This window comes from Atractosteus spatula, chromosome 11 (genome assembly GCF_055471065.1).
Source record: "Atractosteus spatula isolate fAtrSpa1 chromosome 11, fAtrSpa1.hap1, whole genome shotgun sequence".
Lineage (NCBI taxonomy): Eukaryota > Metazoa > Chordata > Actinopteri > Semionotiformes > Lepisosteidae > Atractosteus > Atractosteus spatula.
The window spans coordinates 2,331,954-2,349,762 of NC_142716.1; the positions used below are offsets into that span (position 1 = coordinate 2,331,954).

The 17,809-nt window shown below is 48.1% G+C and overlaps 1 protein-coding gene across 3 annotated transcripts in view; it reads left to right on the forward strand.

Moving 5' to 3' along the window:
* The window catches only part of szt2 (SZT2 subunit of KICSTOR complex), an 85,315-nt gene that overhangs the window by 9,608 nt on the left and 57,898 nt on the right, over positions 1–17,809 (forward strand). For all 3 annotated transcript variants that reach the window (XM_088927296.1, XM_088927297.1, XM_088927294.1), the window contains exons 13-33: positions 12–164; positions 1,020–1,134; positions 1,363–1,568; positions 2,010–2,246; positions 4,059–4,137; positions 4,678–4,766; positions 5,542–5,710; positions 5,924–6,038; positions 6,308–6,424; positions 6,546–6,746; positions 7,870–7,976; positions 8,596–8,734; positions 9,046–9,333; positions 10,023–10,230; positions 10,967–11,014; positions 12,372–12,499; positions 13,735–13,987; positions 15,211–15,385; positions 15,530–15,622; positions 15,780–15,858; positions 16,908–17,189. In XM_088927296.1, the coding sequence (XP_088783422.1) occupies positions 12–164; positions 1,020–1,134; positions 1,363–1,568; positions 2,010–2,246; positions 4,059–4,137; positions 4,678–4,766; positions 5,542–5,710; positions 5,924–6,038; positions 6,308–6,424; positions 6,546–6,746; positions 7,870–7,976; positions 8,596–8,734; positions 9,046–9,333; positions 10,023–10,230; positions 10,967–11,014; positions 12,372–12,499; positions 13,735–13,987; positions 15,211–15,385; positions 15,530–15,622; positions 15,780–15,858; positions 16,908–17,189 (3,281 nt within the window). The remainder of the gene's footprint in view (positions 1–11; positions 165–1,019; positions 1,135–1,362; positions 1,569–2,009; positions 2,247–4,058; positions 4,138–4,677; positions 4,767–5,541; positions 5,711–5,923; positions 6,039–6,307; positions 6,425–6,545; positions 6,747–7,869; positions 7,977–8,595; positions 8,735–9,045; positions 9,334–10,022; positions 10,231–10,966; positions 11,015–12,371; positions 12,500–13,734; positions 13,988–15,210; positions 15,386–15,529; positions 15,623–15,779; positions 15,859–16,907; positions 17,190–17,809) is intronic.

Here is a 17,809-nt window from a genome sequence, read left to right on the forward strand (position 1 = left end):
TGTTGTTGCAGCCCTGTTCCCAAGCACCTGCACACCCCAGGCAACAACGGGCGGTTCAGCACCATCCAGTGTCGTATCTCCCACACCGCCCTGACCTCCCTCCTCCGGGACTGGAGCAGCTTCGTGCTGGTGGAGGGCTATTCCTACATCAAACTCATATACAGGTAAACGCCCAGCGGCTGTGGTGTACTAGACTGCAAGTGTTTGACATCTCCAGAGAAAGTAGCTCAGGTGGGGAGCTGCGTCAGCATGCGTAGTCTGCAAAGGCACAAGTAATAGGTTCTGTTTCTAGCTAGACATTTACAAAGTTTGGGAGTGCAGCTTAAAATTTGTACAGGAGCAAGTAATAGGTTTATTCCCTGCTGTAAAGAGAAGAGAGAAAACGCGACGTTTTCACTTCTTCGGGTGTGAGGTGTGAACTTCTGGAGGAAGTTGCCCGAGAAAATAAGCTCTCGTTTTAACACCTGCACGGGGTGTTTTTGTGTTTACTGTGCCCTGATATCTGTATTAAGGTCATGATTTGAGAAGGAGAAGTGTTATGGCTACAGACCAACATGTCTGAATAGGATTGGTCTATGTTCATTTTATTGCAATTGAAGCAGAGCAGGTTTCTGTAAATGGGAGAAGGACTGCTAAGCAGAGCTTGTGACCATCGTGCACTCATGTCTCGTCGTCGCAAAATCATCCCATACTGGTACAACATCATCCAAAACTGTGCTGAACGATGTATTTGAGTCTAGGCCAACACAGTAGAGTTGTGTTTCTATGTGTGTGTTTTAATATAGCATAAACTGGACCTGCAGCTTTAGCTTTAAAATAAAAAATGCACCCGAGGAAATGATCTTGTATCTTGTAAACGGATTTGAGATTTTCAGCAGGTCGTCGGTTTCGTCTCCTTTGCTGGGGTGCAGATCTGAGTGCTACACAATTGAGAATATTGTGGTATTGAGCATGAGCGCCGCCGGTTTTAGGCAGACACGGCTGATAGCCCATTTCAGACCAGTGTGTTCCTTCCTCAGTGCTACGGATCAGCCCCCTTCCTCCTTCTACCTGATGCGCCTGATCTCCAAGGCACCCTGCATGGTCCTCAGGCTGGGCTTTCCCATAGGGACTCTTGCTCATGCCAGAAACAAGGTAGGAGGCTTTACGACTGTATGGAACATGGGGGGCCAATGTGTATGATTCTGCGAGGGACTCCGCAGTCCTTTACAGTTACCTGGAAGAATGAAAAACACATTTTTATCACCTTTGTGTTGAATGTTCTAACGTTGACAGTATGGTTGTATCTGTGGACACGTGGCACTAGGTGCCGGATGTGTTACAATGCCTTCACGCTGTATGGACTTCCTGTCTCGTGTGCAGATTGTGGATGAGCTTCGGGGGCAGATCCTGCAGCTGCGCTTCCCGCACCGGGTGCAGAACAAGGAAGCCACGCCCAAGGTGAAGAGGAAGATCCTAGGGAACGCCTCCCCGTCCAAGTCTCCCCCTCTTCCTCCGGCCCAGCCGACGCTGTCTGACCGGCCCTGTGTGGTTGTGCTCAACAAACCCCTGGAGAAGCTCCTCATCAGGTAACCAGCCCCGGGGGGAGGGAATCTCTCTCCGCAGCCGGGTTATGACCGTCTGCTCACGTCAAGCGTGCCGCAGGAGCCGTCGCGAATGAACCTCGCGATCTCGCCATGTGGTCCTCTCGCTCTCGCGAGCAACAGCTGGATTCGCCAGAAGGACCTGCAGTTCCAGAAATTCAAACTAGACCCTCCCAGGCACCTTCTTTGCTGGCTTATTCTGACAGGGCACCAGCAGTTGTGGCACCAGATTGCTGTGTGAACAAATCAAGTCAAATAAGATCAGGGTTATATCAAGTACTATGTATGTGTTGATTTTCTGCCCCTGTTGCCCTGCTTGCATGACTTGTGACCCAGTTACCAGCTGTTTAATTCCAGTCCACATGGTTCCAGACCCCCCAAAGTTAGGCAATCAAGATGTGTCATAACTGCGTTTGACCTGTCCAGGTATGAGAAGCTTCCCTCCGACTATCGGACCCCGTTCATCCTGAACATGGAGAATTTTGCCCAGACGCCCACATTGACGGCCCCCCTCACCATGGCGGCCAGCCGCACCGCGTCCTCCACCCTGGCCTCCCTGTCGCGGTACTTCTTCCACCAGCGCTGGGTGTGGGCGGTGCAGACCGGCCTGGGGCCCCCCGTCCCCCTGCCCGCGGTGGCCCAGATCCTCTCCATGCTCACAGAGTAAGCCGCTGAAGCGCCGGAGCTACAGCTTCAGGAGAAACATGCAGATCAGGTTTTACTGAAGCCGCAGCAGACTTTAGTCCTTTAGGTGTAAATTAAAGAGAACAGCAAAATTAAAAGAATAAATCATGATTTCAGAAAAGCCGCAGAACAAAAAGAGTGTATACACGTGCGGTTTACAGTTTACTCGGATAACAAGCATTCGCTGTTAAACCTGACAGAAAAGGGAAGGGGTAGAAGCTTTTTGTTTAAGCCTTTGGCAGCTGGCAAGTGCTCATTTACCGGATCACAGATCGGTAACCTGTGCGGGCACTCCCCCCATTTCAGCGCCTCGCACTGTGCCGAATCCACACGCAGAGATAAGACCCTGACATGGTCAGTTTTTTTCCTGGCCCGGAGTCTTGTGAGACCTATAAGCTTTATTAATTGCCTCTTGTCTCTCATCGCTCTTGCAGAACACCACAGAGGCTGTGGAGGAGCTGCATTTCACAAAGTGCTGACCATTAATGTTGATGTATAGGCGCTTCTCCTTTGATGTTGCTTTAACGGTTATGACTTGGCCTGCTGTTGAAAGGAAGCTGCGCTGTGCGTCTGGGGCAGCTGTTGCGGGGCTTGCTGACAATGGCGGTAGTCTGCTCAAGACTGCTTTTCTCTGTCTTTTATCTTTTGAGCGTTTGTCTGGTTTCCTTCTCATTGATTATTGTGTTTCCACCAGCAGTGATGCTGACTCAGCTTTAACAAAGCGAGTTCTCAGGTGTCATCAAAACTCGTTCAGTAGAGCAGGCATGTTCTCAGGCTCGACTGTTTTGTCCTGAATGCTCTGTTGCTCTTAGCCTTTTCCTAGCCCTTATGATTAAGAGCACTAAATAAAGCGCAAGACTTCAGTTACGGGGGTTTTAAGCAACTAATAAATAAAGTGAAAAAGATCTTTTATAACAGTGTTTGAGTGTGCAAGGGTGAAGGGTGGAAGAGAGTGCATGAAGCTGGGATATCGGCTTCCACAACATGATGGGGTATCTCCCAGCACTCTTTGTGTAAATAAGTGCTTCCTTTTCATATTTTTAGAAGTGCGTCCTGTAGTTTCCACTTGTGTCCTCTGGTTTGTGTGTCACTGTTGGCTTTGAAGAAGTTCACTGGAAATATTTTGAGGGTTTTGAATACTTTTATTAGGTCTCCTTTATTCAAGACTCAAGAAAGATTCAGATTTTAACCTGTTTCTGTAGATTCCTTTAAGCTTGGGAATAGACCTGGTTGCTTTTCTCTGGACTGAGTGCAGAGCAGCATTCACTGTTTTTTTTTTGTAATGCCATAACCAATGTTGAACACAGTGTTGTTGAAAGAGATCTTACAGGTGCTTTGCACAACTTTAACTTAACATTAATTCAATTTTATCTGCATATCATATTATTTGCCTTTTTATTGAATACCATTACCGGCTTTCCTTATTACTTTTCTCACTTGGTGTGTATCACGTTGTTGGGATTCCTAATTGCTTTTCTCTGCTGGGAGTTTTTGCTTGTGATTTTAACTGTTCCTGCAAGAAAGAGCTGGTCTGATTTAAAAGGAACTGCAGAGAGAGAGTATTTCATCTTTTCATAGAACCCCCTTTTTTATTGTGGATTTGGTACAACTTGCAACCTGGCTATTTTTCACAACTGTTCACAGCCTTGCTGCTTGCTTGTGGGGATGTACTAGCTGAAAATCACTCCTTATACACATCACACAAATGACATCTTAACATAGCACACCTTTCCTGAATAATGTTCCAAGAATAAAAGACGCCTCTGTCCTCTACTCTTTGTATGTGTCTAGAATCCGCCTGTCAGAAGGGTTTCATTTTGCGGCCAGCGGGGAAGGAATTGTGAACATGGTAACAGAGCTGCCGATGAAGGTGAGCTATTGTTCCCTGCAGGAGCAAACAGTACAAACTCCAGACGTGCGAAGGGGTGGTTAGATCATAAGACAGGATGCATTGTGGCAGAGAAGCCAGCTCTTCATATCGACGTGCACTTACTTCAGCGCGGCATGGAGAGAACTTTACCGAGACTACTAGCCGGCTTTGGGTTGAAATTTGTTGCGACAGGAGAAGCTTCTGATAAACTCCAGCTTCTAGCATCATCACTTACAGATCTTGATTAGAGGAGTTTCCCTGTTATCAGATCAGTAGGCTTAGGCTCTGGCTTCTATTTCCTTGTTAGCATTTTTTCCCCTTGTGCAGATATCTAAATCAGAAGGCTTGAGGCTTCGCCGTCTTTTTTAAAAAAATGTATTCTCCACAATTATCTTCACGCAGTCTAACAGAAGGCTGTGAAGCTGAAGTGCCTAATGGCTTTATTCGGATCAGGCCGGCCTGTCTGTCTCCTGCAATGGAAAGCTCTTGGCCTTGAGGGGATGCCTGAACAAGTTGTTCTGTCGCTTCTTCCATCTGCAGAACACGTCAGCGGCCAACGACAGAGAGACCCACACCTGCATTGTTCAGTACATCCTGTTCCCTCCCCACTCCACTTCTACTAAGGACAGGTAGGAACTCTGCCGCTCGCTGCAGAGATTGCTGGAGCAAATGCATTTTTTCCTGAAAGACGGGTTGATAGAAATGCAGACGTTTAGGGGTAAGGCTGGGTTGTTAAAACCTGCTTTTTAAGTTTTCACTCTGTAAATTAATGTAGCCGTATATACATTATAATTGCTTCACCCCTGTGAGTTGGATCAAGCCACTAAATAGCAGCTTAGTGTCTGATTGATTTTATTCTTCTATGGCTCTGCTCAGTTGATTCTCCACGATAACTTAAGTAGAGCAGATTGAGTGGAGCCGCCGATCTGTCTGCCTGGAATGTTTCCAGTCGGAATTATTCCCTCTGTTCCCATTAGGGTCTCCTGATGGAAAGAGCTGCCAAATTTTAATTATTGTTTTTGTGTAGATGCACAGTGGGGTTTGAAATGGCTGCCGAATGTTCCTTTTGACGAGGTGGAAAAATTGTCCCCAGTGTGAGTGTGCGCGTGTTTGTCCGTTTGTGTCCTCTGATGGGTGTCCCATCCAGGGTGTGTCCTGTTTCGTGCCCGTGGCTTGCCGGGATAGGCTCCGGGTCCCCCATGTCCCCGTGTTGGACAGGTGAGAAAATGGCTGGATTGATTTTCACAGGCCAGCCTCTTATCTGGATGGCTCTCTCGGCTCTTGGCTGTGTTGCACTGTTTCGGGGGCGTGGCAACTTGTTCTGTGTCTCCAGCTACGCTGTCTTCCCATTCACCCTGTGCTCCTTAAATGCTGCACTCCAGAAGTTCCCGTTTTCTGCTTCAGTTTCTCCACCGACGACGACAACGACACAGAGGTGGAGGCTATCGACCTGGACACCGAGCTCAACCTGGTGACAGAGTGCTGGATCGAGCCGCAGAGCGGCGCCGCCTGCAGCCCCACACCGAACCACAAGCACTTCCTGGGCCTGACCTACCAGGAGATCCCTCACGCTGTAAGTCCCAGGCGTTCACTCATTCTCCCGGCCTCTGCTGCCCTGACAGCCCACTTTGATACCGCGGCGTGTTGGTGCTGTGCCACTCTGGGAGACTGAATTACCTGCAAAATGAGCGACAGTGCCGCCTCGTTCTGCGGAGACACTAGTAGTGAGGTGCGCCACGTCGGGATCGACAGCTTTTTCTTCTGGCTTCGGTGTGTGTCTGTGCAGGTTTTCCCGCGAGACCTGATGTGCATGTCCACCATGCTGACCTTCGAGTACCTGATCCAGCTGTGCCAGAATAAGGATTACATCTACCCGCTCTGTGGAGGCAAGGGTGCCGGGGGTGAGCAGTGACCAGCACCATTTATTAAATGAGAGAGAATCAGTTGCATGTTTTTAAGACAGAACTTGGATGCATTTTTAAAAATGTCCAGCCTGGAGATGATTTTTAATTGTATTTTATTGTTGGAGCTTAAAAAAGCAATGGAATTTAAATCCACTAGTTGTAGGAGAACAGGAGTCACATGCCTTCTTTCTTTACAGATTGTTGCTCCCACGCTGTGAGTGTCTTTGCCAACCTTTGCGCTAATGGCCTGTGTTGATGTTTTAAAGCGGCCGATGTCATCAGCAGCAGCGACTGTATCCACACCGTCCCCTTCCAGTTCAGCCTGATGGAGCTCCTTCCGAAGTGCCAGCAGATTGAGATCTTTTTCCTCACGCTCGGCAGAGGTAAACCTGTTCTGCAGAAAAAGAAATGGTTTTCAAAGTAAGCCGTGGACCCTGGATACCCAGCTAGATACTGCATGTTCTGTTCTTCTTTGCCGGAATACGTTTTCTTCGTGCCGTGCAGCGGAGGAAGAGGAGCCCTTCCAGACGGAGCCGTCTTTGCCCAACGAGACTCTGCTTGACCTGTTTCATGGGTGCCTGCAGCAGGACCTCAGTGACCGCGAGATCCCATTGGCTGACTCTGACCACATGACCTTTGTGCAGCACATCCTGCAGAGGGACCGCGATGGCCACGCCCCCCTCTTTACTCTGCCTGTGATGAAAGGTATGGACCGCAAGCCTTTGATTCAGTGAAGTTTTGGAACGTTTTTATTTTTGTGTTGGTAAGGAAGTAGCATTTCCTCAGGCATCCTAATCCATTATCACTGTGTTCTTGCAGAATTAAAAAGAAAAATTCAAAAGCTCCAAATGTATTTTCTGCCCTTACAACTTCGCAGTCAAATTATTCATAGTGAAGTAATAGAGAGTGATTGTACTTTTTTCAACAGCTCTCTAGAGGGAAAAAAATCATGTGTCAGGAAGCTTTAGTCCCAAATCTACGCAGTTTTGATTTGTGGTGTTGACATTTATTAGTATGCAGTGTTGTCAGGCATGTTGGAGCTGTAGGAAGACTGCAGGAAGTGTTATTAATTTCCGTCAGCAGTACAGCACAGTGCCCAGAGCCTGAGACTGAAACTGTGTGAGGTAGACCAAAGAAAAGGATATTATTATGACGATGTTGCATTTGGTTAAGGGTACAACAGCAGTGCCCACATCTAGATTTTCAGTCCACAGCCTTCCAGTGAGGAGTCCAGAGCCCACACTGCCGCTTGGATATAGTCATCTCTTAATACATCTCACCGTCCAGTTAATACATTGGTCGTGATTTACAAGTTCTCACAAACCTTCCCTCAAAACGTTTCAAAAAGAAATCGGATTTCACGGACATTCAAAAAAAAAAAAAGAGGGGACTAAAGCCGCACTCATTATAGAAATGTTCCGTTCGTTTGGTGACAGTTTGAGACTGGAAAAGACTGTGTGTGCAGTGAGCATTATATGACAGGGCAGTATCTGTGGCATGGACACTTAAACAACTTTATTAAAGAAATAAAACAGCTTGGGAGGATTCTTGGTGGTGTTTTTGTAAGCCGGCCGTAGCAGCGGTTCCAGTGGCAAAATCGCGATCATCAAGCGCCAACGTTGTCATTGTTTTTGAGGTTGATGTTTGTTTACTTTACTGTAAGGTGCCTTGAGAACCTGCTTTTAAAGGAGCTATATACAATAAAGTTTATCATCAACATCATCACCATCATCCTGCTCTCTGAAGGCTTCCCTGGCAGTTAAAGGAAGGAAGCAAGGGACTGCCCTGCGTCGTTTTTTGGAAACCGTCTTTCTTTTTTTCTCTCTAGAGGACTGCTTGAAGGCGGAGAGGCCTCTGGAGCGGCAGGACACCACGATGTCTTTCCACACCGTTGGGAGCAGCAAGGAGGTGACGGGCTCCACCAGCACTTTGCAGGTGAGCCTCACTGCTGTCCCTCTCCCCGCTGAGCTCCGTGCCCCGTTACTCAAGCCCCCTGCGGCTTGCCGATCTGTCAGTCCACTCGTCCCCGCGAGTGACCTCCTGTTTCGCGTGCACTCTTTATTTTGTCGGTTCTCCAAAAACGGCAAAACTGTTAGTCTCAGTATGAGCCTTTGAAGCAAGTAAGAGGTCGCACTGTTTTGTACTGACTGTGCTTAAAAAATAAATTAAATATCAAATGCTAGGTTTCCAAGCAGAGTATGTACTGGATACTGATGGTAAAGAGTGCACAAAACTTTCATAAATGGGTGTACTGGACAAGGTGTCCATTTGATTTAGTATTCTAGCAGAAACCTAATTAAAAGGACTAGAGACAGGTTCCATATTTGCACCACTGCTGTACAGGACACCACCTGACGCGTGCTGAATGCCCTGTTTACATGACATTAAATACCTGTGCAGAATAGTCAGTGTTTCCACTGTAGCTATAACCCTGCTGTGTCCATCTAAATACAGTGAGTCGTGGGTTTGTGCTCTGTGTGTAGGGTTGTAGCACTGTTCAACACAAGTTTGATGGTTCGTGGATCTAGCTGCTGTGTGTTTGGGATGGTTACAGAGTCTGGGCAATGCAGAGCTGGCAGACGAGGAGCCCCTCCATGTGGAAAACGAGACCCCGATACCGCAGTGGAAATGCTACGCGAAGCATGTCAGCTCCCAGCAGATCTTCCTCACCTTCGTCCCGGCCACCTTCACAGGTAGAGTTGGGATCCTGAGAGTCTTCCCCGGGTCAGTGGGAAGAGAAGAGACGCTTGTCTTTTTCACCTCAGTTTTGCTTCCTTCCAGATTCCTTGACTGGGTTATGGATAATTTCTTCGGTCGGCCATTGGGAGTGAAATGTTTAGGGGATTCTGAGTACCCCTGTTGTTTGTAATCTTTCTTATTTACTTCTGGCTGAATCTGCGTGAAGCCTGTCGCAGCGCAGGAAGCATCACGCTGCTGGCCTGGTTGTGCCAATCTCCCGAAAGGAAGTTTCCTAGTGGTGGACTCTTCTCCGCCCCCTTTACAGACCTGCAGATCCTGATGGGTTCGGCCGCGGAGAAGGACCCTCAGGGCGGCGGCGCGCAGGAGGATGACGAGGCCCCGCATGTGGAGCATACGCCTCCGGGCCAGTCGCCGCCGAGCGGCCCGGAGAGGCCGGAGCCAGGCCCCGAGCCGGGGGGCGGCCAGTCCACGGGGCCTCCTGGCCCCGGGCTGCGGTCCCCAGCCTCGGAGAGCGGCCGCAGGAGCTGGACGCCGCCGGAGCCGGAGGACTGGGCCTGCAGAGGGACGGAGGAGAACGGAGCAGCAGGCGCAGGTAGCGAGCACCACCCCCTGGGGATTCCTGCAGGGAGGGAGCCGGCTCCTGTGGGAATGGGGAACGCCGCACGTGTGGCAGCGTGCAGGTCTGAGCGCTGGTTTGGCTTTAGACCTGGCAAGCTGAAGACCCTTCCTCAGGGAGCATATGTGCTTCCGTTTCTGTTTTTTATTGCTTGCTTGATCTCTGTTGTAACTCCTTACAAGGTGGGATTATGAAGAAAGGATGAATTTGCTCCTGGGTTTTAAAAATAAAGTGCATGTGCGCAATACCGGGAGATATTTAAACAGATGTAGTGGGAAAAATTAGGACAAACTCAGCATCAATTCAGTTTTTTTTTAAAGGTTTTAAAGATCCCTGTGAGCCCTCTGGCTCCCCCTGTGAGCTGCTACACTCAGCCTTTCTTTATCATCCAAAAAACCTGTTTCTTGGACACAAGTCAAACTTGTCTATGCTCTATTTAAAAATAACACATAGTAGGGACTAATTTTTTTTTAACCTATTTGCCACAGGTGGCAGGTCCTCATCTGTAATTCTGTTAAATAGCTGTTTGAAAGCTATGGCCATCATCAAATGCAGGCTTACTTGTTTTTGCAAACAAACCCAACTCGTACTGTCCTGATACCTCGGGCTGAGATGTGCAGCGCTCAACGGATGCGTTCTTGGCTGTTGTTTGCTCGGGCTTGCAGGCGGATGGGAGAGGGAAGGCGTGCAGTTTGCCGAGCCTCAGAAGAGCGATTGTCGCATCACGTTCAGCAGGCAGGCCTCCCAGCAGAGCGCCAGCGACCTCGGTCGGCCTCGCTGTCCCGTGTACGTCTATAACTGCTCCCTGGAGACCCTGAGGGAGCAGCTGGTCCACCCCCAGCAGGACAGACAGCCACGTGACATTTTCTTCAGGTACTCAACGCTGTGGACCGAGAGGGAGGAGGTGCCTGTAGGGTAGATGGTGTGTGTGTGTGTGTGTGTGTGTGTAAGCAGTTTTTATTGAAAGCTTCCAAAATACCTAGACATTGACTACGTCCAAGAGAACCTTGAGAAATTTTAAGCACGACAGGTAACAGGCACAGACCCACAGTGTGCAGTGGGTTAGCCATAAATACAGAGCAGTTAGTTTTTTATGCATAAAGTTGTGTGTTTTAATTGTTTTGTTTGGGGCACCTGCTGCACATGTAATTATCTTCCTGTTACCTGTTTTAATGCGGATTATACAGTAATTTAGTTTCTTTTTCTTGGCCCCTGGTATCAGATTCTCTTTGTATACTCCACGTGGCTCTTGGTACTAGTGTTTTGTTTTATAAGGCCCTCCCACTAAAACAAATCTCCTTTTTCTAAAAGCATGTCTTTATTAAAATGTACAATTTGAACAACAAAACCCCCTCATGCTAGAGTTAGCAGTCAGCAGCGTCACTTCTAACATGGATATTGTTGAAAACACCTGCAACAAAAAACAAAGTGCACGCTGGAAAAGACAGACCCCCCCCCCCCCCCCACTCTTTACTTATTGGCAGTAACCTCAGACGAGCATCTGGAGGTGGCCTCGTTGTTATCACAGGATTGTTAAAAATGTGCCAAACAAATCCAGAAACAGCACTAATGCTTTTTGTTCTGATTCTTTGTTTTTGGATGAGAATAGACCTCAAGACGCAGATTCCTGGGAGTTGTATCAGCAGATGAAGTTCAGGTAGCGCAGCGTGCAGCTTCCTGCTGCCTCTCACCCTGCTCCTTTTAGAATGGGCCCGGAACCAGGGACCCGGATGGGGGGGGAGGGGGGTGTCCAGAGATAGGGACTGGGATGGGATGGGGGGGATATCCTGCTTTGGGATTGGGAAGGAGGGGGCATCCTGCTCTGGGACTAGGAGGGTGCTTTGAATCTCGGAGACTGCACTGTAACAGAAGAGATAAGGAGGTGGGGTACAGCTGCCTTTCCCCCTCTTCATGCCCACTTTCTCGCCTGGTGGCCGCGATTTCTGTGGATCGTAGTCCGAACTGTAAATTAACACCTGCTTCATTCGGGGAGCATATGTGGTCCCATACTGTCGGGGTATGGGTTTACTCTAAAACATTACTCAAAAAGATGCAAAGCACCAAAAAAAAAAAAAAAGGCAGTTGCTTTTCCTTGGGGGCTTGGCATGATTTTGAGTCTCTTTAAAAAGTTGATCGAAATTCCTTACAGTCCCAGTGCCTTTCAAAGCACCTGCGCCTCTGCCTCAGCTGGGTTTCTGCTTGGAAGGTTAGGAACTGTTAATCTTGCTTCTGATCTGAAGACATGGCATCTCCTAAGCACTTCTTCAGCCTTTTACCATGGTAACGGAGTCACTTAGGAACTATTTTTAGGCCGGCATTAATTTCACCAGGGATTCTTTCTGTTGTACTGCTTATCTGTCTTTGATTTACTGTTTTGTGTTTCTTACAAAAAAAGACACCTGACTCGTCTGATAACGGCGTATAAACACCTCCGCGGTGTTTTCCCTCAGGAGCTCGATTTGAAGCAAACAGCGGGTCAAACCTGGTTAATAGTAATTTAATAGAAGTGATCGCTTGGCGTGTTGCCACCGATTCGGTGGGTCAGGAAGCTCAGATGCAAACTTGCTGCCAGCTGCTGCCAGTCTGGCCCTGGCTGCTTAGACAGAGGAGAAAGTGATAAGCGTCAGGCACAGCAGATTCCCATTGGCAATGCAGTTCGAGACGGGAAAGAAAAGGAGACAGGTGAGAGCTACTAGAGGAAGCAATGGCAAGTGTGCCGACAGGTTTTAAAATGTTTGCTACATTATTTTACAGTCCCCAAGCGATTAGTTTGATCTACAAATGATCAATCCCCCCCCCTCCACGTTGAAAATGGTGCACCGTTGAGGGAGGAAAACGTTGTCTTGTGTTCTATTTCTTTTAAAAAATGAACTAACCTAGCTTGCTTTGAGGTCTTCTAGCTTCGGTCTGCGCGTTGTTGATGCACCCAGCTTGTGAACGCTTTGCAGCGCTAACGGCAGAAGCCGCTTGGCGGGGGCAGCTGCTGTACTGTGGCATGTCTTGTGTGCCTGCAGATCCGGCTCTCAGGAGCGGACAAGCAGCTCTTCCTGGACAGACCTCAGGGCCCACCCCCTCAAGCAGAAGGAGCTGGCTAATTTCTGCAGCCTGCTGCAGGAGCACTATCACCAGAGCTATGTCAAAGGTACAGTCCTTGTCTGTGTATAGTAATGCAGTTTGGCTTGGCTGGTGGCAGAAATTAGCACAGTCAGAGCAGTGAGGTCTTGTATTACCTGGTGTGTGAGCACTGTAATTACCTCCTGCCAGTGGAAAGCTGGACCTGTTGGCTTGTAGAGGTGTGATGTCGAGCTGACAGCGGATCCTGCCTCCTCATTGATCGAATTTATGACATATCAGGATCGGGGTTACGTTTTCTTTTGAGTATTGTACAGAAATGCATACAGTAGGATAGGCACTCTTGTGAACTTGCCTTTGGATTCTTTTTTATAAAGTGGAAATGAAGGGCCTCCTAGCAATATGCCAGAGGTGTTTAAGTTTTTATTTAAGTTTAGTTTCGGAGAGTAATTACAGATTCTGCTCTCCCAGGCAGAACTTCTGCTAAGGACTGTATGATGAAGCAGATGCTAACTGGCAGTCATTAGCAGTTCTCTAGAAATTGTTTCCATCCTGTAGAAATCCAGTTACAATTCACTTTCCAGTTTATAACTCTGGGACATATTTTGGTCTTAAAATAATATTGTCCACACAGATCATATTGGCACTCGACAGTTTCTCCTGTGATAGATCTTTTCTCCGAGTGGAGAAATTGATTAGAGCTGTCAGCCTTTTGAAATGCTACTTGCAGGATTCCATTTATGTTTTTGGCACTGACATCTGTAAATGTAATTTCAAAGATGAATAAGACAATCGTGCAGAGTAAATAAGGATGATATGACAGGTTGACAGATTCATATTCATACTTATTTTGTTCTTGTACGCAGATGTGCTAAGTTTTTAGATACGTTTTCCCCAGTGTTTAGCTGTTAGTCTTATGGTTTAGTTTTATGCAAACTTTTAGGACAGAAGGTAGTGATTTCCTTTCTTCACCTGGTGGCATGATTTAACTTTGTTGCGCGTTACACCGCCGAAAACCAGGGACTGAGGCAGACAGGTTTCGCAGACGTCTGCTGGGAACAGCACCTAAGTACTGTTACACGGTAACCCCAAAACATAAGCGCAACAGCATCGTAAACAAACTATTAGTTTGAGCTACAAACGGAACATGTGCTGGAACATGACCTTCCCTTCTGGGAATATTCAGGGATGCCGTGTTCAATCTAGTGCACCATGATACTGCCAGTCCCCTCATGGGGAACTGGCAGACTGGGAGAAGCATGTTCAGTGATGCAGCGTGCTTGAGCATTTCCCATCCTGCCTCAGGAGTGTACCACAGCCTGCAGCAGTCGCACGCGGTCTGCTCTCAGGACGTGCTGACGGCGATGGACTACTGCGAGGAGTCCCTGCAGGAGATCGACATCACCTCCTTCCTGCAGACCCTCTGTGGCCACATCCGGGCGTTCCGTGAGCGCTGCGACCGGCCGGGCGGCAGCCCCCCCGCCACCTTCACCATCGGCGCCGCGGACGTGGAGGAAGAGGGGGCCACGGAGAAGGGGGCTCTCTTGTCCAGCTCCAGGTACAGTTCAGATTCAGTGAGCTTGAGTGGCGTGACTGAAGAATTGCTTTGGCAGCACTGAAATTGCCATTAAAAGCCCTTCATGCACATGAACTAAAACATGATGATGATGATGATTAAAAAGGCTCAACATGTTTCTCGGGCTGTGACAGGAGATCACATACTTGACTTCCATCTCTGCCAAGTTTCCTCCTCCTTCCTCGGCTGGAAGCTCTTCTGACTGGGGCAGGGGCAGGAGTGGGAATTCAGCGCTTACATTTGTTTCAGGTGGTGAAATCTTGGTGTCCAGGAAAACCGCCATGCAGTTACCTTCAGTCTGGATTGAAGTGAGATGTAAAGTTACCCTGCCTTAGTTTCATCTCTTGCTGTCTGACTTCATTTCATTGCGAAGAAACACACTGCTCTCCTGAATTGTCTCTTCTCGCAAATTGCTGATTAAATGGAACAGTACATCAAAACCTGACACTTATCAGAAGAAAAAACCCTTTGTCTTCTGTTTCCCTGAGGAATGCCTAAACAACATCCGTCTTCTTTAGGAATTACTCTTGTTGTGCATTGCACATCACTGAATTGCAAGCTGTGCATGAGAAAAAGGTGTGGAGGGTGGGGTTCTTTCTCAGTTCAAAAAGAGTCGCTCTTTAGCCTAGCTGAGGAGCTCTGGGTTGTTTTTAGAGGTTTAGAAAGCTGGGTTTCCTTTTTCCTTTTTGTCACACGTTTCACCATTGATAACAAAGGAGAAATATGATTTTAGAGATTTGGGTTTATTGAGGGATGAGAGAAGTAACCAAGGCTTATATCCTCTCACTTCTGTTCAGCACCACAAAAGAGTGTTTTATCTGCCACAGAAAGTGTGAACCCTTGGCCAGACGTCAGCTGTGACATTTGCTGCAGTCTTTTCAGCTGATATGAAAAGCATGTGCTATCTGGCCTTGCCAGTTGATCGATATGACTCACTGCTTGAAATAGCTGCATGGAAAATGAAGTTATTGTTGCAATCAGTAAGAGAGAAGCAACCTTTGGATTTATCTGCTGTTTTGTGTTGTATCCAAAGGCTCAGCTACAGTCCTTGAGAGAATGTTTGTAGCAGACGTGAGCAGAGCGTTTTTTTTCTTTTCTTATTCACGGAGGCAGCTGTCAGCGGTTTTTGAAGTGAGAACCTTGACTTTTTTTTTTCTTCATTGCCGAGGCAGAGCAACAGACACTCTCTTGGTTTGCCTTGGCAGTGTGGAGACGGAAGAGGCCAGCGAAGCAGAATCTCGAGCGAAGCCCTCAGCCCCTGCTTCCCCTCTGTCCCCCGAAGAACCCAGGCCTCGCAAGACCTACCCAGAATTCCCTCTGTCGCTTTTACAGACACAGCAGAAATGCGAGGTTTATCCCGACCTGCATAGAATTATCCAGGTAAAGACTGGCAGCTCATTTAGACAAGATTACCGACTTGAAGTGCACGTGTCTGTTCTGTGAGCCAGCTGAGAAAGTTATACTTCTACTCGTTAAAACTCTTAAATGCAACATAAGATTGATTATTCTCCCGCTCTTTTTCAGGACAAATTTGTGGAAATAGGTGCACAGTACTTCAAGGCAGTGCCCTCCAACCCTCACTATTTTTTTTACTGCCCACCCTCTGCTAAGAAAGAGGTGAGTCTGAAAGAAGGAGAGAAAGGGTTTCATGTGCTCATCAGGGGGCAGGTAGGGAGGACCAATCCAGGGGACTCATTAGCACAGCTTTGATAGCTTGCTCAACAGGGCTAGCAGTCGGAAGCCAAGCTGACATTTCTGTCTGCGCTTGTCCCAGGAGGAGCTGGGTCGCGGCGAGGAGAGAAGACTGAGCGAGGAGATCGAGGTGTCGGAGGCGGAGCTCGCCACAGAGGATGGTGAGTGATGCTGCATCACCCCGTGGGAATACTCTTCTGATCTTTGTCATTCTTACAAGGCCAAGTCTGGGCAGGCATTGCCCAGAGGTGACTGTTGAATTTGCAAGTTTGTTACAAGTTTTGCATAATGCAGCAGCAGTCTCTCAGATGTCACTGTAGGATGTGTGCTGGTTTTGATTATTCTGCTAGTGCAGCAGCTTCCTCTGCACTGAAGTAAGCTTTACACATGTAGCCTTGTGTTTTAAGTCGTGCCCTGCAATGTGAGAAATATTCTCCTTTCTTCCTCCATTGCTCTGCACCAGGATGTTGCTCGCTCTCACCTAGTACTATTGTTCAATGATAACTCCAGCCTGGGCCTCTCATGGCTTCTGAGTGGATCTGGGTAGCTGGCCTCCCTGAGGCTAAAAAGATGGCGGGACTGTGTTGGGGAAACACTGCATTCCCTCCCCGGAGATCCCTGAATATTTTCCTGTCGTGATTTTGTTTACATGGAACTCTCTGCTGCTCAGATCTGTGATGCCAGGGGGCAGGAGTGATAGCGCTCTTCTGATTTATCAAGCCCTCTTTGTCCGGTAATTCTGTCGCTGCTGTGAGACTTTACTCCAGGGAGCTTGAGAGAGGGTAGCTAGAGGATGGTGAGTGAAGGAGACGCTGCATCACCCCCTGAGAGTAATCTTTGTGATCTTTGTCATTCTTCTGAGGCCAAGTCTGAGCACAGCAGTAAAGAAGTGATGCTGAATTTGCAAATGGGTTCAAAGTCTCGCAGTATAGAGCCACCTTGTGCATTGCATAAGGTTTGCAATCCGGCCTGCAGCCCACCTTAGAATGTAAATTACTTTGTATGCAATCGCCTTTTATATATCAGGATTTATGTATTCAATATTGTTATTTAATTTTATGTCACACGTTAGCATGGGTATCTCTCATATCTGTCTGTAATGGGGGGGAGGCAGGGGTATTTTTAACCAGCCTGCCGTCTTTGCCCCTGAAGACATTGTGCGGCTTCTTGCCCCTGTTCACTGTGGTCTCCCCTCTGTGCGTGCTTGAAGAGAACGTGTCGGGGTGCTGCATCGTCACGGAGAGCGACACCGACCTGGAGGTGGAGTACCGAGAGCGGCCGGACCGGGGGCTCCCCGACAACGACTCCCTCTCCGACTCCAACACCGTCAACCAGGACGAGGACTCCTTCAGCATCCTGGAGGGGGATTCCCTGCTGGAGCCGGAGGCGCCGCAGCAGGAGATGCCCCCCCTGTTTGTGCACCTCACCTGCTCCGTCAGCGTGAAGAACTGGCACGGCTCTGTGCCCATCCAGACCCTGCCGACCTGCCTGGGTGAGACGCGCGCTGCAGGGCTTTGTCTGGGTTTTCCACTGAGCCCGCCTGCTTACTAGACCACCTGGAAACAAGGAAAAAAAATATTTTCCTTGGATCCGGTGCAGCATTTCAGACCAGATGTTAGTTTTAGTAAAGAAGTGACTTCTGCTGTGTCTTATTTTGCTTTCGAATCCCCCCAAAAGCCAAGATCGGTGCATTTTTAGAACAGCTTTTTTACCCAGACATGTGGCTGAAGGTGATACTTTCACCTCCTCCTGCTCCTTCAAGAAGTGACTAGCTACCCCATGGGTCAGATGAGCTGACTGGCCTCCTTTCTTTTGTAACCTCTCTTACGTTCTTGATCTTTGATGTTTCACGGTCAAAAATCTCTTTGAGGTGCAGTTATCTTCTGTGGTTTTACATTTCAAGGTGGTGTTTTTAGTGCAAGGTGGTGTTTCTGGAGTTCACAGTTTATATGAATCATTTTAGCCTGCCGTTAAGCATTCACCTTTCTGAAACTGAATAGTAGATGTGCAAAAAGGCAGTTTTTACTCGCTGGCTAATTGGTATGTCTGCCTGTTGTTTCTCTGCGGGGGGAAGGTGTCTATTGTGGTGTTCAACAGGTTCTGTTTGTGCTG